Source organism: Solea senegalensis, linkage group LG9 (assembly GCF_019176455.1).
Source record: "Solea senegalensis isolate Sse05_10M linkage group LG9, IFAPA_SoseM_1, whole genome shotgun sequence".
Taxonomy (NCBI): Eukaryota; Metazoa; Chordata; class Actinopteri; order Pleuronectiformes; family Soleidae; genus Solea; species Solea senegalensis.
In genome coordinates, this window is record NC_058029.1 from 22008738 (window position 1) to 22031963 (window position 23226).

General features: G+C 41.7%; 1 protein-coding gene across 1 annotated transcript in view; it reads right to left on the reverse strand.

The window, feature by feature from the left end:
* Positions 1-859: 859 nt before the first annotated feature.
* The window catches only part of clcn1b (chloride channel, voltage-sensitive 1b), a 28915-nt gene continuing 6548 nt past the window's right edge, over positions 860-23226 (reverse strand). The window contains exons 2-23 of the mRNA XM_044034514.1: positions 16998-17250; positions 16134-16265; positions 15923-16051; positions 15676-15809; positions 15197-15274; positions 12446-12524; positions 11520-11645; positions 10083-10167; positions 9871-9972; positions 8767-8851; positions 7701-7856; positions 7507-7576; positions 7306-7416; positions 6189-6402; positions 5980-6113; positions 5185-5366; positions 5017-5098; positions 4839-4921; positions 4493-4537; positions 4278-4382; positions 3689-3775; positions 860-2702 (exon numbers count right to left, since the gene is read on the reverse strand). Of these exons, the coding sequence (XP_043890449.1) occupies positions 2238-2702; positions 3689-3775; positions 4278-4382; positions 4493-4537; positions 4839-4921; positions 5017-5098; positions 5185-5366; positions 5980-6113; positions 6189-6402; positions 7306-7416; positions 7507-7576; positions 7701-7856; positions 8767-8851; positions 9871-9972; positions 10083-10167; positions 11520-11645; positions 12446-12524; positions 15197-15274; positions 15676-15809; positions 15923-16051; positions 16134-16265; positions 16998-17250 (2937 nt within the window). The 3' untranslated portion in view covers positions 860-2237. The remainder of the gene's footprint in view (positions 2703-3688; positions 3776-4277; positions 4383-4492; positions 4538-4838; positions 4922-5016; positions 5099-5184; positions 5367-5979; positions 6114-6188; positions 6403-7305; positions 7417-7506; positions 7577-7700; positions 7857-8766; positions 8852-9870; positions 9973-10082; positions 10168-11519; positions 11646-12445; positions 12525-15196; positions 15275-15675; positions 15810-15922; positions 16052-16133; positions 16266-16997; positions 17251-23226) is intronic.

Genomic DNA, 23226 nt, shown 5'->3' on the forward strand with positions numbered 1-23226 from the left:
ACAGGATGGTTCTTCCATACGGTTCCCACTCTCACTTCTGTCAACAACTCTGTTTTCTTCCTGTCTCTCTTCTTTCTCCTGCACGACAGAACCTCCAGCCCACCCCACTGCCCCTCCCCCCTGACCCCCGACCCCCACCTTCTGTACCTGTCTCCTCTTCTTTTCCTCCAGTGGAGAAAGAGCAAATAAACAAATCAACTAACAGCATTCCTTGTGCAAATGACTGGACATGTTTGTTTTTTTTACAAAGTGCATACAATTACATTCTCAAGAGTGTTTGGTGGAAACTGTTATCTGCGACCAGCTCCTTGGTGATTTCAGGAGAAACAATTATCACCGTGGAAGTGGCAGCAGTGTAATCTGGCCTGACATACTTTTCCAAAGGCATTCCCTCTCTGGTTCTTATTCGGGACCCTATGCACCTCTTGCACCAGAAGAATGTTAATGACAGCTTGTTTGTTCGTGCTCACATATAGACTGAAGAGTCTGGAACACGCCGTTGACTTGACATCATAAACATGTTCATAGATTGATATTTTCTTTTCAGCCCTGAATGCTGTTACTCACATGCTGATATCAGCCATGTCAACAGCCCAAATATCTCATGGAAGATTGACCGTGACAAGTATTGGTGAGAGAATGTCGCTTCGTAGACTGATGAGAATGTGATGTATTCTGTGAGGAAGCGATTACGGCTGATCAGACGCCATGTCAGGGTTCTTTCCTGAGTCGAGGACCTCCTGCAAAGTTTAACAACACAAACAGAAACATTTGTTAGACCATTTTCCATTAAAACTTACTTTTCATTTGCTGTATCTGAAGCCTTTTGTAGAATAGAAGAAAAAAAGAAGGAGAAAGAAACATATCATGAATTATAATTTCAATGGATTACCCTGGCAGTGAGGCCACAGACCTCCACCTCTTTGAAAGACAGTTATTTTATCGCCACAACAGTTGCAAGAACAACGGTAGAAATACAGCATTCACTTCACAAATTCATTTTTCAGGGATGTGAATTTGCATGTAATGGATTCGCCAAATTCAATAAGACCCTACCATTCACACGTGGCTGAAGTCATTTTGAATCAACATCCTTAAAGAATCTCACTTCAATAAAGACATAAAGAAAGGTGTGTGAGAGTAGAGTCAGTGGGTTCAGTGTCACTGCCTGTTTGCAGAGGGAGAACTGAACCATGATGTGCTTGTTGTTTTGATGTGAACAGGAACAGCAGTGAGAACATGTTGTCGAAGCCCAGCTTAAATAAAACATCCTGTCTATGTGCTGTATTTGGAATAAATTCAGTGGTTTGAAATGCTGTCAAACAACCATTCTCTTAGCACTTGATTTTCTCAACTTATTCCCACATGCACAGGCACAAGTCTGACAGCCCAGTAAACCACTGAATGTTTTCCAAATATAGCAGGTAGACCTTTTTTTAACAGGGCTTTTCTCAGATGTTCCCATTCAAATCAAAATAATGTGTAACTTATGTTCCAGTTGCATCATATCTCTCTCCAAACAGGAAGAACGTTCACCACTGTTTACTCTAAAACTAACTAACCCACATAAGTAACCCACATAACCCTCCACTCCTTAACTTTCCCTTTACTTACCATCAGTCTCAGTACTTTGTGTTCAATGCCAAAAAGTAAATGTCCGCATGTTGCTCGTCATCATTTGTAATATGAATGATTAAAATAAGTGGACAGGTTTAATATTTATTATTTCTAAAAATGACTTGAATATTTGCTATACAGCAAAAGTTATAATTTAAAATGATCTTCAATCAGTAAACTTTAATGCATGATTGTTTTTAACCCTGCGGTCAAATTCATTAAGTCTTCATCAATGTATTAGTTCATTATCATACAATTCATTGCTGTCAGTTAATGAAATGATCAGACAGCAGTACATGTGACGTATAGTTACATTCAACATTTCCAGGATATGGATGGACAGTGTTAACGTGACTGACATGTAGGACTGGATATGTTTGTCCATCTGCAGTTCAAAAGACAAAGAAAGAAGCCTGAGAGTGAAAAAGTGAGATCATTGTAAGAGTAGAAAAACATCCTGTACTGCAAGTGTCAGGAGCGCTGTGTGCACCTGCTGCTAAGAGCTGAGAGTTCTGTGAGGGCTGCAGGTCGAGCCGACTCCTCTACCCAGACAGCAGCTCTGTCTCAGGGACAAAGTGAGTGAAATCAGACGAGAGTCTTTTCTTCTAAACCCAGTCCTCCTATATGGGCTCATCTGACTCCTCACTTTCTCCAGCCTCATGCAAGGAAGACAGCGTGAGGACAGGATTGGTGGGCGACACGGGGGAGGCAGGAGGTGAATCTGAGGTAGGGGAGGTGATAGAAGGGGACGGTGGCTCCTGAGGAGGCTCACTGTCTCCTCCCGTGACCGAGGAGCTGCCGCCATTGCTCTCCTCGTTGCTAGGTGAGGAAGGAGCAGTGTCACAACCTACGGCTCCTGTAGAAGACGACGCTTTCCCTCCAAAGTCCTCTTCAGACTCCTTCCTCACCATCTCCCCCTCATGTCTGCTCCCCTCCCCCCACATGTCTTTGTCTCTCGTGGGGGAGGAAGGGGTGGACGAGGGAGGCTGGTGCTTCTTGGTTTTCCTGCTGGCGTCTCTGAAGCTGGCGAAAGGGGGACGAAGTCTCACCCCGCTACGAGTGGAGCCCTCTATGGCCTTCTGCAGCTGTTGGGGAAGAGGAAGAGGTTAAAGGTTAAGATAACAACAGAACCACTTTATTCTTAGACAAATATCCAACATTTTCTTGCATCATTTTGTCAAAGCAGCTTCATTTGCAATGTCACACAAAGCACATGAGATAAGAAAGGCATGAACACAGTTAATCACATCATTTAATCGACCCCCACAATTGATCCAATACAATTGATAGACTTAATGCAGTAAAGAGTGCTTCAGTGTGATCCTGTTAAACTGTGAATCTTTGATGAAACAACCTTTTAGCGTAAGTTTTAGACTCTTGTACAAAAACAGACGGAGGAGTTTATATATTTAGAATAGATTGTCTATATCCTTCTACAAACACATTCTCTGTAATCTATACAAGACAACCATTAATGCCACATGTTAGTGGGTGATATGGCCAAAAATAATTTTGCAATAATACGTTTCAATTCAGTCAATATTAATAATTATTGCAATGAAATGTCACATAGTTAAAGCTTGAGTTTTGCCTCTGAGTGACAGTTGGAGAAACCATTTAATTGTGGTTTTACACACACTGATACATTACACAAATATGAGGCAAAATATTTAGCACTTATGTGTTAGACTAGATATTATATATCTTATATATATTGATATACATCATATTGTTATATATGGATTATATCTTTTTTATAGCTGCTTGATTTTTTTGTCATTTTGAATATTATTGAGGATATAATGGTGAAGTAAAAACTAATTCCTCCAAGACATTAACGTGACAATGTGACATTACTCAAGTGAACATGCAGGCAGTTTGAGTTGTGAGGGCGGTGAATGGAATAATCACATGAATCACAGCATAAAGCAGAGATGCACTCTGTGACACGAGAGCAGAGCGACAGCATGCGATCATCACAGCTCTGTGTCAGGGCTGCGTTATAGCATCACACCAGGAGGGGGTGACCCCAAAACACGCGAAATGATTAAAAAACAGAGAGAGCCATTACCTCCTTCAGAGCCACAACACCCACCAGCTTTCCAATACTGGTGACATAGGCGTGACTGAGACCCAGCAGAGAGAACAGAGTGTGGGTCTGGGTAAAGACAGAGACAGTGACATGATCCACTCAGTGTGAAACGCATTACACAGTGATAGTATAGTGCTTGCATGGCTACACTGTTCCTCATAAACATTTCACTGCAGGAAGAAGAGGCTCTGCAACACGACATGAGTCACACGACAAAATCCAGCATTCGGGATTCAAAGCCTTACGGTCGTATGAACATAGAGCGAGCTGCAGTGAGCCATGCAACAGATTTCTGTCTTCACTGGTCACCATCCATATGAAATAAATAAAAACACAAAGTGAATATTTAAATTAAGACGTTTTCCTAAATATTTAGGATAGCCACATGTGTGCTAAGCACTAAAGGGATAGTTCAGGATTATGCAAAATCAACTTTTTAAACATTTCAATACTTATATTTGGGACTCTGGAGGCCCTACCAGTCGCCAAAGTGTGGAAAAAGAATACTCAGTCATGTGTGAATTGACTCCCCAGCCTTAATCACATGTTTGCTGTATGTAGTGATCACCTTGTGCAGAGATGTTCTTTCCACCAGCTGAAATGGGGAGGGATCTATACGTATCTGCTCCATATCGATTGGTTTGTCCAGCTCTGCCTCTTCCCAGGCTTTGATCTGCACCAGCCAATCACAGCAAAGTGAAATAAACTCGGAGTGTACAGGGTTTCTCGTTATTGATTTGGATGCTTTGATTGTGTGGATGCTGAATCAATAGTGTACAGTACCTCCTCTGGTGACATGGTGTCAGCCAGTGCAGGGGGCGTGGTGTTCTGAGGAAAGACAGGGGAAAGACTGATGGACACGTGGTTGGACAGTTTAAACAGCTATACTGATGTTGACGATAACACGCCCCCTGGTGGTTTTATCATTCTGCAGGACATGGTCAGCTCCTCCTTGTTTGTCATGCATGTCATGATTCTCCTTTGGGAGGTTGGCTCGGGCTGCCATGTTGGACTGATGCCCCTGTCTGAGCTGTCACTGCCAGCTCTACAGAGTGATCACTGATGTGCTGCTCCTTCGGGCATTAGGGGTCAAAGTGATGAGCATGCGTGGTTGATCTTCGTAGCTTACCTGAGTTTCAGTTTGGCCTGATGAAGACGTTGAGGAGAAGAGTCTCTGAAGGGCTCTCCTGACAGATGGCAGCTTGCCCTGGTCTGACGACATGAGACAGCATCACATGTTAGAGGAGAGACTCAGTAACGTATGATGGGTTCACTTGTCTGTATGTAGCATGGAAGTGCTTTGTCACCTGAGCCTGCGTGGTTGCTGGAGTCCTCTTGAGGTTTCGGGGACGGGATCGGCCCATTGCATTCCTCCTGAACTGGAGAGGCCTGAGGACACAGTTGAGAGAATAATAAAGAAAATCTCCACTTGAAACATACATCTATAAAGCAAATTATGGTCTGTTTTTTTACACCTTGTCTGCACTCTCCTCTCCGCCCTCCTCATCAACAAAGGTGAAGGACTCCCAGCTCACTTTGCAGCCCTGGCCCGGTGAACTGGGACCTGTTTCAAAGATCCGCCTCTCTGGTGACAGCCACCAGTCAAAGATGGCCAGAAGTTCTGTTCTCTCTATGGAGCCCAGAAGAATCATGGATTCTGCAGAGGGACATTTATTGGCAGAAAGTGAATATACAACCCATAATTACTGTATGTTTGTAGAAGCATATAATCACTTTTAAATACAATTGTGTGGTTTCTATTTCAGCCTCAGAACAAGTCTTTTATTTTGGCAAAAGCCTTGCTAGAGGTCACCATTTTGCAGCGCTGTATTTCTGCAGCAGCCTGATGAGCCAGAGCACGCATTTCACATTTTTAAGTGGGAGCTTACTTTGCAAACAATGAAGAACGACATCTATTCTAGTATGCAAAGCAGAGTTCCCTGACAGGCTTGGGAAAGGAAGGGGTAAGTAGAGGAGTCCTTCATTATTAGAATCTGCACACTTGCCATCAGATGTCACAAAATAGTGACATGTGATGGCAAGACTGCAGATTTTAACACTAAGGATTTAAAAGAGTAGTCAAACCTTTAGGGAAGTTATTTAATTAACTGTTTTGGTTATCCTGATATCTTTGTGCTTAATAATTGACTTTGTGCACCTAATTTAACTGTCTGCAAGAAAGCAAACACCATTATGAGATCATACAAGTAAGTATACATATCCACTTAGCATTTGTAAGACAGCCATTACGATGGTGTGAGTGGTTCTACCTCTGGAGTCGACCAGCGGGATGGTTTTCAGGGCTGTGCTCTCAAGCAGATGGTTTAATTGTCGATAAGTGGACTGAGAAGACAAGAACTTCACCTTGCGCACCATGATGTCTTCCACAAAGATGTTATACTTGCTGAGGAGACAGAGATAATGCAATAACTGGTGTGTACCTGGAAAATGTCAACACATAAATCGCTGCGGACTTTACCTGATGTGCCCAAGTGCCAGCTCAGGCAGGTAGGGCAGCTTCTTCACCTGGATGATGGAGTCATAGAGAGACGGCTGCAGACCCTGGGCCACCATGTTCGCTAGGATGACTGCCACCATCATGGGTAAGATGTGGGAGATTTGACCTGTCAGCTCGAAGCAGATTACTGCTGTGGAAACTGTATGTGTGACAGCTCCTGTCATTGCAGCCGCTCCTGTCAGAGAGCAGAGGGGAGGGCAAAGAAGACGTAAGACATGTGATTACACGGTATTCGGGCTGACTCTAATGATTATTTTCAGAATCTATTAGGTTTTTGGTGCTTGAAATGTCAGAAAAAGTTAATTGGTGTTTCTCAAACAGTAAAATGATGATGTTCTCAAATATCAGAGAAATTGTTCAAATACATGTATACACTCAAACCAACTCAAATACAGTGTTATTACTGATTCATCTTTGGGCCTGAAATCATCATAATTGTTCTAGAGTGAAATAGCAATGGTTAACAGTGTTGAGAGTTAGGCAGCAAAATATCCATCTGCATCTTATAACCATTCACTGGATCCTGTCCCAGAAAATATATTGTGAAAAGTACCAGAGGCAGTAAAAATGTACCCTTGACCATCTGAGGTAATATGTTAGAATGTGGTTATTTGGAGTTAATGAGGTAAAATCTGTTCATTTCTGTGGTGAGACAGAACACCACACTGAGACAGAGTATTCAATGACTTTTGAAGGTTAAATTGGTGGTAAGACTCCAAGGTCATATTCAAAATAACATATTGACTAAAGCTGCTGCCAGGTCAAGAACAAATAGCTTAATTGGCTCTCAGGTGTACAGATGACTTTATCAACATATTTGCCTGTGGATGAGACATTTAAATGCCAGGGCAGACAGAGGACCAGAATATTAAAATCCAGGTGACATATATAAATGTTTAAAGAATTCATTCTCCTCACATCTATAAATGTTAAAGCTGTATTGCATAACTTTTAAATACTAACAATTATTTACTCACGGGGCAAAATAATAATAACCAAAACAACAAACAAAAATGACTTAGTTTAAATACTTAGGGCTAGGCTCAGGGAACACAAGCAGTGAGGATAGCAGACTGACCAATGACAGCGTAACCTCCCGGCAGGATGCGGTAGACTATCCCATCAAACAGGATTCCGTTAGGGAATAGAGTGGCCATGATCTCTCCTACGAGGCGACCGAAAGCAGCTCCTTGGGGAGAGAGATAAGACTTGCTGTTGAAGACAAATTGAACTGAAGCTCAGCAGAAGATACTACACCCACATTACAAAATCCTCTTACCTAATATGAACACTGGCATAAAGGCACCTGAGGGAATGGGCATCGTGGTGGAAACTGCTGACATCCAGAACTGCAACACAAACACAGGATCAAGGTAGGACCGAGACAAGCCCCGGACGTTTTTCATGCTATCATGTACAGTATAAGTAAGTGTAATACCTGCTGTGCACAGCACAGGTTAGAGGAATACTTACCTTCATGATAAAGAAAAGGATGAGGATGACAAATACACTGACGTGAGGATGCAGCCACGCTGAGGAAAGTCCCAGGCCAAGCGGAGAAGGAGATCCTGAGATTTTGGTCCAGGTGAAGTTGTCAAACAGGGAGTTGATGCACTCTCTGGGCATCAGCTGCCAGAAAAACAAACACAATCACTGTTCCTGGGTGTGTATTTGTATCACCGGCTAAATCCAATCATTCTTTCTTGTTTGGGCCAAAACCCACATCCCCAGAACAATCAATGACAATCCATAACTTTCTAAGATATGCTGCTGTCGCTGCAGTAGTAGAGCAGTCACCAGCCTACATGCTAATGTGTCCCCAGGCAAAAGACACTTTACCCCACGTTGCTCCTGATGGCTGTGCCAGCAGCGTGTCAATGGGTATGAACGATGTGTGATGGAATAAGCGCTGCACATAGACACGCTGTTCAAATGTGTGAGTGGTAGGTGTGAATGAGTGACTGTAGTGTAAAGCAGCTTTGAGTGGTCGTCAAGTCTAGAAAAGTGTATCTAGTATATATTATATAGATAATGTGAGAATCTGGATGCACTATTAAAACTAAATGTTTATGTAATGTTTATATAGTGTTGCTCTGATCTTGACTCAAAGTGCTTTACAACACAGGTTTCACTTACACATTCATCTCTGTGCAGCCCTTTTTTTTAATCACACATTTTCCAAACCCATTCACAAAAACAAATAACCTGAAGTACACAGGGGAAGCCCTGAGTTAGACGGAAAATACAACTTCAAACACAGACGACACCTTCATCAGATGTTTATCAGACTTCACGCGCCTCAGCGCAACAAAAGGCTTGTTACAGCATTTTTCCATATGTGCAGCCGTCGGCCACGAGATGTGTGAACAGACCTTGATGTGTAAAATCAGCGGAGTTCCTCTTAAAGTGGCAGATAAAATTCAAATTATCATGGCGTTTAGAGCATAAAACATGTCAACACACAGTAGACTCCAGTCACCTCATTTTACAGCGCATACATATAAATGAACACACACCAGGAAGACAGATTCTGTCTAACCTCTCCAGCCATGAACTGTCCAAATCCAGGAGGAAACGTCAGGGTGGCGATGATCAGAGTCACAGCACCTGGATAAATCAGTCGACTGGGAGCACAGATGCACACAAACATTGAAGTTAAGCCCATTGATGTTCGCTTGTATTTTAATTATTTATTTGTTCACAGGTTTGAAGTTTCCATGATACTTTTTCCAACTATTTTACTTCCCACACCGAAAATGTTAAAAATGTTAATGATGTCAACATTATATATACATATGAGCATCATTCAATTAAATCATTATACAAAGGTTAAGCTCATTCTAATAGACCTCCAACGTGACTAAGAAAGGGATGCACATGTCAGTAATGAACGCCTGAATGTGAGTGCGCACCAGCAGTGATTGTACGGGTTCTCCCCCGGTGTCTAATGGTGAAGAGTAATGTTCCCTGACTGTCGACTCTCGGAGGATAAGTGAATCTACCCATTGAGTGAATAAGTGGCTGAAAGGTTGTTAAAGCTTTGCTGCTGCACTGGCCGGTGTTGTGAAACTGATGAGTACAGAGAGTGGAGCTGAGGGACATTAAGAAAAACTCTGCTACCAGAGTCCCAGTGTTTTGTTAAGCCAAATGCTGAACTAATCCACTTCAGCAGTGTATGTGCGTGTATTTGTTACCTCTTTGGGACCTTTCCTGGCAAAAACTCTGACCTCGTCAGGACCTGTAGTCCTCATGGAGACAGAAACTTGGTCCTAATGAGGCAGAACCTCATTTCTGAGGAACTGGTTACATTTAAGACTAAGATCTGATTGTGTTTAGGTTAAAGTTAAGGTTAAGGTTAAGGTTAAGGTCAATACAGCTTTCTAAGGAGAATAGCTGTGTGTATTCCTTATGTTGTGGTGACCTAAATCTGTTTACACAGTCACATTATGGGGACTTCCTTATGAAATCAAGTTCCCAGCGCATAAATATCTAGAAGACATGTTAGGCTGAGTTGGGCTGAGGTTAGGGTACTAACAATTATGTTAAGGTTAGAGTAAGTCTCCAGGAAATGAATGTAAGTCTATGTCATGTCCTCTGAAATCATGCAAACCAGTGTATGTGTGTGTGTGAGTTGGGATCTCACTGTTTGGTCAGGAAGCGTGTTAGAGCTGTCGGTCTTCTCATGAAGAGAACCACCTGCCTGTTCAGGTAGACGAAGAACGCCCCCAGGAAGCCACATGAGATCCTAACACAGGAGATAACAGCAGGAGAATTAAAGTAAAATTAAAGTAAAATGTGAATGTCTACACACAAACACAGGGACGAACACACTCTCATCCCCACAAGAATCCTCACCCTATTATTGCAAACGCAGGCAGCTCCTGCAGGTCAAAGGGAAAGTCCATCCTGAAGTTAGTTTTGAAGAGAGCTGTGATTGTGACTGAGAGACAAAAAAGGAACTAACTGTAAGAAACAATCCTTTACAGACCAATTAAAAATGTGATTTCTACACTCAGTGTCTTCACTTTGTTTATTTACATCTGTTATGATCAAAAATAGGGTATGGTTTTAAACCTGCATTGCCTTATTTCTGGCCACTTGGGAGCAGCAAAACAAGCTGTGAACTCATTTGGAGTCTTGTTTCTGTCCCGCTGATGAATGGAAGTGTGAGTAAAGCTCTGTGTTCGCCAGCTAGTCACTAACTTTGTCTGCTGGTCGGTGCCGAGAGGATACAGCGGGTTCATTAGAGGCCTAGTGTGTCTGAAAACAGAACTATTCTCACAGGCACAGAACATGGAGTCACTGGATTTATTAATGATATAGAAATATTAAATATTGAATACAGCAGTTTAAAGTTCCAGTGAATAAGAACCTCATGGTGAAAATTGTTATGGCCTTCTCTTTAGGTCATTCTTCCACGTTTGCATAGCAACTGTCTCCTTGAAAATGTATAACTCACACATCATAAGCACATTTACCCAAGGGTTATTCTAAGAAAACCAAAGAAAGACATGTATATATATTAAAGTTAAACTCATAATACAATCATACTTATGGTTTGTAATTTCTGCCAATAAAACAATAAATAATGTTACACACTGGACCTTTATGTGAGATGCTATTGAATCCATTATTTGTGATCACTACATCTACAGAATGAACCGTGAGTTATTTCGTATCTGCGTATGTTCTTAATAGTAGAGGCCAACTGTCAAATTTAAATATTTCAAACTAAATGCAATAATTGACCATTCAGTGAGATATTTATGGGGTATAACTGTCAGGCTGGACTTATCGGTTATGGATTCTCCAAACTGAGACATGGATGATCTAAAATATTTCACTGTTTCAAATTATCTCTGGTGTACAAGTTGATATTGGCTAAGATCGGTTCCCTATTGAGACCCTCAATGAGTATGCAGTAGGAAACTAATGAATAAAATACATAGTCAGAAATATTTAATTCTTTTTGGCATTTGAATGTTTAATGATGCCGATTTCATGACTTTCTGAGTGAGAGTGAACGTGTGAATCCATAAAAATAATGGAATGATTCTCTTTGTAACTTGTGTGTTGCACAGTTAGAAAGTTATTAAAATATTGACATATATAGTAAAAGCAGTTGATGCTGTTGAACTAATGAAAGAGGCAGGATGCAGGGGCTGTGCACAATGATGATGATTTAAGATGATTTAAAACACTTCTGGTTTTTCCTAAGGAGCATATCCTTTCGCTGGCTCAGCAGAATGTCATGGTTTGTGTGTTTGCGTGCGTGTCCGCTCCTCCTCTCACCAGCATCCTTGTTCCAAACAGAGAGCACCCTGAATATGAAGGCGCTGAATGTGGCGGCAAAATATCCCCGCCAGTAATTCCTCACTGCAAAGTAGGTAGACGTGACCTCAATACTGAACAACACCCCTGGTGGTGGTGGAGAGAAAGAGAGGGGAGGAAGGACAGAGGGAGAGGAGGAATGAGGATGGATAGGGTAAAGAAGAGGAAGAGAGAGAAACAGAAATAGAAAGGGGGGGGGCAACAGAAATGAGTTAAATATGCAGAATGAGACCAAAAACACTTGAAGCTGAGGGTGTAATTATGCACAACAGGGAGACCACAGGGAGTGACAACACACACACACACACACACACACGTGCATGTAGTCTCTTGAACATACACTCACTCACACTCACTCACACACATACACGCACACACACACACACACACAAGGGCATAATCAGCATTTGAAGACGTTAAATAAACATCAGAGCATCAGATCAAATTATTCTGAACAAGACAAACAGCTAAACAGAAGACAAGGAGGTAAAACAGTGTGTCTTTATTCCTCCTTTTCTTTGTTGTTTTTAACTTATCTACTATCAACAAATGCATCTTTTCATATCTCTGGATAATGATTAACAGAGCACTTTTACAAAAGTGTCTTTAAAATATAAGAAAATTGTGCAAACAAAAGACATATTACTTGTTTTGTGAATATGGCTAAAAAAAGATGCTTCAACAATGATCAAAGTAGCTGTATATTGCAGGTTATTGTTTCCTATTTCAGTGAAATGAAAAGTAATTGCGCTAGATATTATTACGTTGTACTTTGAGATACTTTTTTTTAAAAAAAACCTAACACAACCTAACACACCTTACACTAGTGTTCGGGTTAGTGTTCATTCAGCTCGACAGAGAAACTGTGTGGTGCAGATGTACAGTACCTCCTAGTGGAGTGCCGAAACAGCATCCCACTCCCACAGCACAGCCAACAGTCAGTATATCTGTGTAACCATAAGGGTTCTACTGACACAGAAAACAGAGAGGGGGAGGGGAAATGAGGGAGTGAAGGGGTGAGAGAGAATGAGGGATGATGAAGGGGAAAATGAAATGTGATGAAGGAACGCAAGCGTGGACAGACAGATAAGAGAGTTTGAGAAAGAGGGAATAAAAGATCAAGGTGGAGAGGACAGGTTGTGGAACCACAGGGGGAGAAATGACAGAAGGGAAGCAAAATGGAATAAAGTGAATAAATAATGCTCACTGGAGCGTGGCGGGAAAACAATAAAGTGATTAAGAAGGAGAAAAATCACACTTGGAGAATATAAAGGTGAGGATGCACACAGCAATGACAGCAATAAACAATCAGTGAACAAAGGTGTTATTTAGAGGTTACATCACATAGATAAATAATAGAAATAATAGTACATTTGTATTTATTATTCATGACCTTGAATGACATTGCTCCCTGTAACTTCTCTGAAATGACACTTTATTATTGACACCATGAGAAAAGGCCTGAGAACACAAATAATCTCATCATGCTTAGCTTTGCATATAGCTGCATGTCCAAATATTAAGCACCAGTCATTTAAAAAGTTGTAGGTGATATTTCCTTCATGTTTCGAGTATATACTTATACTACTTTCATGTCTGTACATGTATGCCTGTTAACCTTATGGTGTTTCCCAAACAGGCTTTTTGCCCATGTGTTCACACGAAATAGCTCATGACTACACCGTCAGATTAAGTGTACAGACTAAAAAAGTGGTATAAATATTCCCTCAGTATAAATGTGTGTAAGTATTCCTGGTGTCAACTGAACATTACATACTATTATGATAGTTTTAAATGTTTATTCAGTTCAGTCAGTGTTACTCATCACTTATAATACAGTACACTGGTCTGAGGTCAGATTTGATCTCCACACTTGTGCCGCTGATGTTATTTCGGGAGGACAAAGCTGACCGGAGACCTGCGTCAAAGCAAGCCAAGGGGGCGGGACTTGCCTCCCACTGGGGCAGCAAAACAGGTGGCCACTCCCACAGCACACGCACACACCAACAGGTCCTGGTTATGAGTGCCATTCTGGGGTTAAGGGTCACGGGTGGAAATGGACATGGAAGAGGGTTGGAAGTGGGGGTCGGGGAGCACAAATGAGTGGGGATGAAAGAAAAAAGGGAGGTGGAGATAGAGAGATCAGGGAAAGGGGGGAGACATGGATGGGAGGGGAGGGTCACTGTTAATTCACATGCCAGACATTACCATCACACTAATAATACAGTGAGACACAAACACAGACGAGGTGTGAGGGAGAGAGCCAAAAAAAAAACAAAAAAAACACACAGGGGAACCTGGGAAGGGAGGGCATTAGCAGGACGAGGCCAACACAGGGACACAAGGGGTTTCCACTGTCTTTTTTCTGCTGAAATCAGGGACCTTTCCATGAATCTAGAGGACGCAAAATTGGTCTGTTTGGCATCGCCGCTGCCTCATGTGAGTTAAGACCATGTCAATTACAAAGTGTTGATAGACGTGAAGGACTAGGAAAGACATCTTCAAGGACATCTAATCATTTTCAGAACAAGACTAAGAGCTTGCAAAAGTTGGCCTGATAATGGAGAGGAATGAAAAGTCAAGGGCAGGACAGAGGCTAGCCAGACATTTCACAGAAAACCACACATGTGGATGTCCCTCTTCCATTCAGAGAAAACACAGAGGACTGGGAGCATGAATATCTACATCATACAACATCTCATGGAGTTCTGTTCAGTGGTTGCTCAGGTGACTGAGTCCAAAGAGGTGAATGAGTGATGTCATCTCTTTTCTCTACATTATGGCCAAAAAAAAACCCAACAATGAATTTCACTCAAATCTGGAAAGAAAGTTTTCTGGAGTTTGTGGGAACCCTGAGACACATGAACTGATGACAGAACACACACATATCAATATTTTAATTAATAAATTAAGGTGCTCTAAAGTAAAAAAGTTAGTTTCACTCGTGGGGCGTTGCTACTAGATGTCTCCGCACAGTGACAGGGAGTTTACAGCGGGATAATGGTGGAGAAAGCTACGTTGAGAGATGCTCCATCCGCGTTCAATACATAGACTTTATGCACTTTGTTGTCTATGTTGTGAATAAACAGAGAAATCCTGCACTTTTAACTTTTCACAGACGTTTTGTTTACTTCAGTTTGACAGACATCGTGATGTATCGCTATGTGATATACTGATTATTATAGAATCGTTTTATCATGATATTATTGGTATTGTGGATCATGCATCACATATTGTACATATATATATGTATACATATACATATATATATGTTGTGAGGTACCCTGTGATTCACACCCCTACTTAATGGTACTGTGTGTATTTTCTTTGTGGGGAGTTTACAAACTCCAGTTTCCAGCAGGAAAAAGCTGTCGAACAGCCTGAAATAGTGGCAAACATTCTTAAAGTATCATCCCCCTAAGGGGGTGCTGATTTTATTAGGTGAGCCTTTTATTAAGTGTCTAAAATCAGTTTTTATTTCCGTCCTGCTGGTAGCCTTAATGTCCAGGGCCCAGGGCGAAGTCAGTGTTGATAATGTGTCAATGCCTCACACAACCACACTTGAACTGAAACTATTCCTTTGAGGTGAATGAGGCTTATAACTTACACAGTCAGTTTTGGTCCAGGCCTTGGCTTACCTCATAGACTCCAGAGAAGATGGACATGAATCTGCTCAACACTGCAGCACAGATACTGGCAATGTGGACAAATGGACCCTGCAGGTGATGGGACAAGGTGGACATTATCTACACTGACACTGTAAAACATTGTCGGTAAAACAAAGGGTCTAAACTGGGACACGGTGTAAAAGACAAGATGAATTACATTATAAGTTGCTGGATGTGACAGTTGCCCTGCCACTGAAACAGGAAGAATGAATGTATTCTGCTTGAATAATTTGCCTCAGTCCCGTGAGAGGAGGGAGAGGGGAAAAACATGACAGAAGATCATTTATCATTCTACAAGCTTGGACAAAGGAGAGATGGAGTGATGGGCAACAAAAAGTACAGGGCAAAGAAATGATGAGGATGACCACACTGGATTAATGATAGATACAGAAAAAGACAACTGGTAAATAATAACAAAGAAAAAGATGGAGATTATGGTCTTTTTTTACCTCTTTGCCCACTGGCATGCCACTGCCCAGGCCAGCAGTCAGGCCGATAACTTTGGCTACGAAGGCTTTCAGCGTTAGATACTCCTTCAGGACAACACCTCGAAGAATTGTCTTCAGCTCTGGGATTCCAGAACCTAAAAACAAAAAACAAACAGTGCGTGTGAGTAAACAAGAGAGAAGTAAGAAAGAGAAGTAAAACCAGCTGCTGGAGAGGATGGGAGATGCTGACAGGCGATGGAGAGCTTACCGATGGCCTGTGGGGAAACCAGGTGACAGAAGAGCGAGGCGAACATGACAAGGATCATGGGGTACGTGACCCAGGCGAGGTACTGGAGTGCCACGTTGCCCTTAAGCTCTCCATGCATCCACTTATAGGCTGAAAAGGGAAGAAAAAAAAACAGAACTAAAAGGAGAAAGGACTTGACATGAATACTTCCTCTGACCTTGGCCACTGATACCTTGCAGACTCTTGGCACTGGCATAGTCCATACTCCAGCTGACCAGAGCCATAGTCAGGCCCAGAAGAACCAGGAAAATCCAGTCCTCCCCCATCTTGTTCACGATGTACCGCCGAACACGGGCCAAACAATCTGGGACAGAGATAAAATTAATGATTCACCTCAAAGCCATTCATCATTGGATTTAATTACTGACAGTTGCTTATTATAACAATGCCTGAGAGGGAATCATTCAGTGTGATTATGGACATGGTGAAGAAGACATAGCTCATCCCCGCTGCCCCTCGTATAGAGAATGGTTTGGATGTTCCGTGGTGTGGTCACATTTATGAATGCATGTGTGTGCACTGATTGCAAAAACAACACAAAAGGCAATAAAGAAAGGAAGATTACAAACAGGGGGAGCTGTGGTCGTGTTTGGTAGTCATTTGCTGAAATAAAAATGGCACGCATAGAACACAGTATTACTGTTGTGACACAGGCTTCCTATAAAGTATTATAGTCTTTGAGAACAAGGTGAGCTCTAGTCTCCTCAGACAGCAAAATTATAAAAGTGAGTCATTTTCTTGCACTTAGTGAAGCTTCCCCACAGTAACACACTGTGTAAAACCCTTCCCAACTATCACATTTGCTTTCAATTGTCTCTGGCAAATAGTGCAGTGAAAGGAGAGAATAACTGAATAAAGTACCAGTAGATCAGACATGTATTTAGTTAAATTGGGGGGGGGGGGTGTTTTGGATTGGTTTTATTTCTTTTTTTTTTACCTCTGTTACCTGGTTACCACACTGAGTGAATCAACTACTATAACCATGGAAACTGTACAGCTTTCTAATGAATGTTGTCATCACATTCCTCCCAGTCACCTTGGCATTTGGAGTAGGAACGAGGCTTCTTGGTGGATGACGTGTGGCTGTGGATTGACTCCAGGGTCACAGGGTGATGATGAGAATGGTGGTGGTGGTGGTGGTGGTGGGGATGCCGTCGGCCGAGGCCTCTGCGGCCCGAGGCCGTGGCGTTGTCCCCCGCCTGTCTCCTCCTCCATTGTCTCTCTGTCAGCAAACGGGCAGCCTCCCGTCTGGCAAAGTTCCCCAGCTGCTCCCTGTACTCGCCGTACAGCTGTGAACGAGGGGAAACACTGGCAAATGAGCTTCGGAAGAGAAAGCACCAAGTCGACAAATCATGTGCTTGATAGACCTGCTGCTGAGAGGAGAAATGAGAGATGGAGGCTGGGGGGGAAGAGAGGAGTGAGAGGGGGAGAAATACATCTGACAAACTGAGACATGGGGGAAGGATAAAACTAGATCCAGAGTTGAGATGAGAAAAACAGAGAGGGGTGTTGTGGCATGTGAGTAAGGGATACACTCCAGCCTGAATACCCTGGCTGGCAGAATCAGACTAAACTGGCATAGAGATCGGAAAATACCCTCCCGCACGCCTCGTTCCCCACCCCCACCCCTCCTCCTCCTCCTCCTGCTGTGGAGGCAGGGACTGGAAAGGATCCAGAGGAAGAGATCCAGGAAGAGCGGACATTCCACATCTTCCACTTCTGACTATGTGTGTGCTTTACACCTACGACCACAGAGACACATGAACACACACACACACACACACACAATGATGGGCAGAAAACCGAGACCATGTGCTCCTGTGTGTAGACTTTTGCACAGCCCTCGCTAAAACCATGCACTGTGACGACATTTAGGGGGAAATTCAACTTAAGCCTGTGACAAATGAGTTCACACAATGCTCATTAAGTCTATCAGCTCCGTGTTTCTCAGGAGAGCGGTGTTTAGACCTCGCCTCGCTCGCTGACCAGCTGTACGCAGGAAGTGATTTGTTTTATATCAGAAGTGAATTTCACTGCTCAAAAAAGCCCATTCATCCAACAGTTTGACAGGATACATGCTCGTTGTCCCACCCGCCCCTGTGCTGCAGGTGGATACTCACAAATGCTCCCTCAGATCTGATGGTAGAGCTTGATAGAGCCCATTTTCAGATGAAGGAAAAATATTTCTGTCCATGAATTTCAAAGTAAGAATAAAAACATCCACAAAAACACAAATCACTAAAGGTTATTAACTGCATTACTTAACTTGCATATATTTTACTAGAAGATTAGTGAAAGTTATTTACTTGTCTATTAGTTAAAGCTGCAGTTAATAACTAATTGTCATTTAAGTGAGATTGACTTTAAATACGTGAGGTTAAGTGAGGTTGTTTTTAAATAAATAAGTTACTTAAATGTTTCCTTATCTGTACTATTTAAGTTAGATAAAGGTTAACCACTTAAACAGAGCTGAAAATTAGTCAAGGCGAAGTGTTTATTTTTTTTAAAGGTAAGAACTTGTGTTTAATGTCCAATGATAAGTAGTGTTAAAAATAATAAGAGATAATTTCACATAACTTCATGTGGGTTTCATATTTCACACTCGGCTATAAAATAGTGCAGATCCAGGCTTAGCAGCTACTTTATACAACTGAGCCCCTCAGATCACATGCATCCCAGCAAACAGAGAAGCAAGACGCTAAATTGCACCGAGTGCAGGCTGCCACACATTTCTGTCTCATGTTCACACACTCAGGGAGAGAGAGAGAGCTGACACATCCAACTGCGAGGCCCCGCCAGGACAAAAGCTTAAACGCTCATAATTACATGCAGTGATAATTAAAGTATGAAACAAATCCGAAATCTTATCAGGTGTTAGGAGAAAAAAAAGTTCAACTCATTTTATGACGAGGAAAACTTGATAAATGTACCTTTTGATGACACTTTCTTCAAATAATATGGCTTCACACAACCAGTTCACTGGCCTGAGCCTCAAATAGAGGTGTGTAATTTAAACACGCATACTCAGGCAGGTGCACTGTTTTTGTTCAGTGCCTTTAAATCATCAAACAGTTTATTTTATTTTGGTTTAGTTGGTTACAGTCTGCAGTCGCACCTCTACTTCTCACTTCACGCTGGGCACTTAAAGCTGCAGAGTGTAACCTTTAGTGATTTTGATGTTGATGTTATTATGTAACAGAGGTCTTCTGCCTCTGTTTGCTCTTTATGAACAGAAATCATGCAACATTATTTCTGTGCTCATCATTTTTTCTGTAAAGCAGTACCATCTGAAGTCCCTTTTTTGAAGAGTAAAACTCACTTCTGAAACATTTCACGGACAACCTGTTTGCAGCCGTCTCACTTTACTAGTGTGCTTAAGTAGCTGTCCATATAAAACATATCAGTGACCGTGTGCACTGTGCAGGGCAAGAACGTTGCTGAGCGACACAGAGTCGCGTGGAGCCGAGAGGCTTAATCAGTATAGTGTGAATTAATGTACATATTTAGAAGTTACAGACTACAGATTTAAGATTTAAGATTTTCTCCAATAGAAAAAACTACATGTTACAGCTTAAGCTAACCAAGTATCGTCTTTTGGTTAAATGAATCAAATATTATGTGCAAAGATGAAATCCATTGTCTTGAGCATAAAGAGACCTAGAATATATGTATTAAATATTGAGTTTTTAATATCACTTTGTTTTAATTGAATTTTTGTAGTGAAGTCACACAGCATCTAGTTTCCTAAACAGCAGAACCCAATAAAGCTATTATTGGAAATAAACCAAAGGTAATATATGATTTTAAAAAAAGAAGAAGAAGAAGAAGAAGAAGCCTGGAGGTGTCATTAAGTATGAGCAGGTGCAGTCTTTGGTTGTCATGTTTTTACCTGTTTCTCATCAGTTGCCCTCAGCATGATGTAGCAGCAGCTCTGTCGCTGTTCTGTCTCCTGTCCTGTCCTGTCCTGTCCTGTCCTACGCTGCAGACTACCTCCACCACAGCCACCACTGCTGCACTACACATTAACACCAACACACTCATCCATCACCATCATCATCAAACAGGAGCTGGCACCAGACTCCATCAAAACCAGCAAGTACAGTCACAAGGGCAACCTGTGTGCTGGTCACTGTCGTGACAGAGCTGCTGTTGTTGTACATCCAAGTGATATAGAAAAAAAAAATCTCTATATTAAATATTTGAACATTATATAACGTGTTCACATGTTACACTGGATTTGCAGTGTATTACATATGTTGCTTTAGACTCAACTCAACATGCAGAATGTGATTAAAAAAAGAAAACAAGGAACACTACACATTACTACATTGAATATTTGTTTTATGTAAATGGATATCCAACTAAATATTTTCTAGCTTCAGTTGGAAAACAGAGCTGATTGTAATTATTATAGCAAAATGGGACTTTATTTTTTAAGGAGTCCTATAAATATAAGCCAGTAAAGACCCCAAACACATTATACAGTACAATTGATTCGTTTAACATGATTCAATCTGCAGGTGTATCTTATCTCCTTAAAAACCCTTTGCCAATCATTGTTTTAGACAAATGCATTGAGAGACATTGCAATTGGATTTCAATTATTTTGTTGACATTTATTGAAAATTTAACTTGATTATTTTCTCAATTGATCGAGAAAAACTCATTTGGTCTGTAAAATGTCAGAAAATGTTGAAAGATGTTGATCAGTGTTTCCTAAAACTGGAAATGATTGTGTATTATTATTCTGTTTTAACTCTTTTTTTTGTTACATGGACCAAAGAAATCAGGAAATATTCTTATTTAAGAAGCTGAAAAATCTGAAAACTTGTTTTAATTCTTGAAGAAAACACATCAACCGATTATCAAAATTTAGTAATCGATTAATAATAGAATAATCGAATGATCGTCGCAGCTCAATTAGGATTATGTTGCTGGGATGAAAATGATGCATTTAATGTTTTTCTGTTTGCATGTAAGCAGCGCACACAAAGCAGGAGACATTACTACTGTATACAGTAAGTATTTATCATGAGTCATATCATCATTGCAATGTTCAGCAACATTAAGGCATATTGTATGTAGCTATTGTTTATAAAGACAGTTGAATTGGTTGAGGGAAATGAATTTGAAAGGGCAAAATAACCTAAAGAAGACAAAGACCGCAGTGTGAGAAAAACACTGAATGTTGTGATTCATTCAGGTCAGCTGACTCTCTTCTGTCTCCATCTTTCAACCGCGTGTTTGCCTCTGTGTCACCGTGTGACCTTGTGTTTACGTCAATCCCAACCACGTAGGGCCCAAAAAAATGACATCGCTAACTGACATTTTCCCAACATTCACACCATCGTCTCTATGCTCTCTATCTGTTCCACGACTCCCACACACAGTCAAGAACATCCAAGGACAGACAATGTCCCTCCCCCTCACCCACTCCTCTCCTCTCTTCCTCCTCTGCTTGCACTAATTTACTTCCAGCTAAATTCTCTCTACCTCCCCTGGTGGCTCTTAATATTTCCCTGCACTTCCCTCCCTTTCTAATCTTTCTAAAACACTAGAACACAGTCGGTCGTCGCTGTATGACTCTGACACTTGCACCCAGCATCATTATTTTCTTTCCCTATTGTAACACCTCAAGCTTTTAGTGTTGTGCTTACTGCAGGTCTCACGGGATGAAGAAGACGGCGGAATGTAAACCATTTCTCCCTTGGCTTTGTTAGAAATACAAAGCCTGTGTTAGGTTTCACTGGCGAGCTGTCAGGAGCTCTGAATTCATTTGTGGATTTGACCTGTGTGAGCAGCCTTTAGCAAGGTAATGCATAATGCTGCAGCGCTACAATAAATAAGAAAGGCGAGAGGTAGGAAATACGTTCATGTGTAAACAAGCAGGAACAGGCTTGTAGACACAGAGAGAGAGAGAGAGAGAGAGAGAGAGAGAGAGAGAGAGAGAGAGAGAGAGAGAGAGAGAGCTTCAGTCGTAGTGAGAGCTGCTAATAGATGCAGAGGTTCAAGGACAGAGTGACATTGAGTGTTAATTAAAAAAATAACAACACATTCCTGTGTATCTTATGAGAGGGTTAGTGTCAGTGTTGCATATTCATAGATATTTGTGTGTTTGTAGCTTCTTCATCATAAATTTGTGTTTAAAAGTATGTATGAATGGATTCTTTGTGTGTGTGTGTGTGTGCGTGTGTGGTGAGGCCTTAAAACAATATAGTCTTGTCCCTAGCACAAGGTTAATGATAAAATCTGACCCACTCACTGATGGACAGATCAAGAGATTACCCCACACACACACACACGCACACACACACACACACACACACACGCACGCACACACACACACGTCCATATGCACACACTAATTAACCTGAACAACAACATTGCCACGGCTCACACAAACACTGTTCGAGCTGTCATGTTCTAATTAAGGCACGCCGGTGTGACCAAGAGAAAATACAACCAAACTGTGAAGTTCTGGGTTATGCATGAGCCTGGAATATCAACTTCACACCAAGTAATCCTAGAAAAATCAACCGCAGAGGCCTTTTTTGTCCTGGTTTACAACTTAGCTTTGACATACAATGGAATATTTAATTTGAAGAGAAAAAAGAAGCAAGAAAGAGTGCAAGTGTTGCCAACTTCTCCCTTAAGTTACTAGTGTGTTGGTCCTTGCGAAGACTGAAAGTTCCAGTTTCAGTAAGAAATCATTTTGAGTTAAACTAATTAACCTTACCAGGAACTGGTCAATGTTCAGAACTGTCTGAAAAGTGTTGATTCGCTCCCGCATCTTGTAAGCTGTCCCTCCTGCAGGTGGCTGCACACACTGGGATATAAAATAATTCCTTTCCTGGATACCTTTGTCTTGTCTTTGCCAGAGTGACAGACAGAGAGAACCTGCTACCTGCAAACAGTATAGAGCTCAGTGACTGACAGGTATGGTCAGAGCTGCACACACACAGACACAGACACACACACACACAGACACACACACACACAGACACACACACACACACACACACACACACACAGACACAGACACACAGACACACACACACAGACACACAGACACACACACACACACACAGACACACACACACACACACACACACACACACACACACACACACACACACACACACACACACACACACACACACACACACACACACACACACACACACACACACACACACACACACACACACACACACACTTACAGGGGGAAGGCAGTAGAGGTTAATACAGACACTTGAGGCCTGACA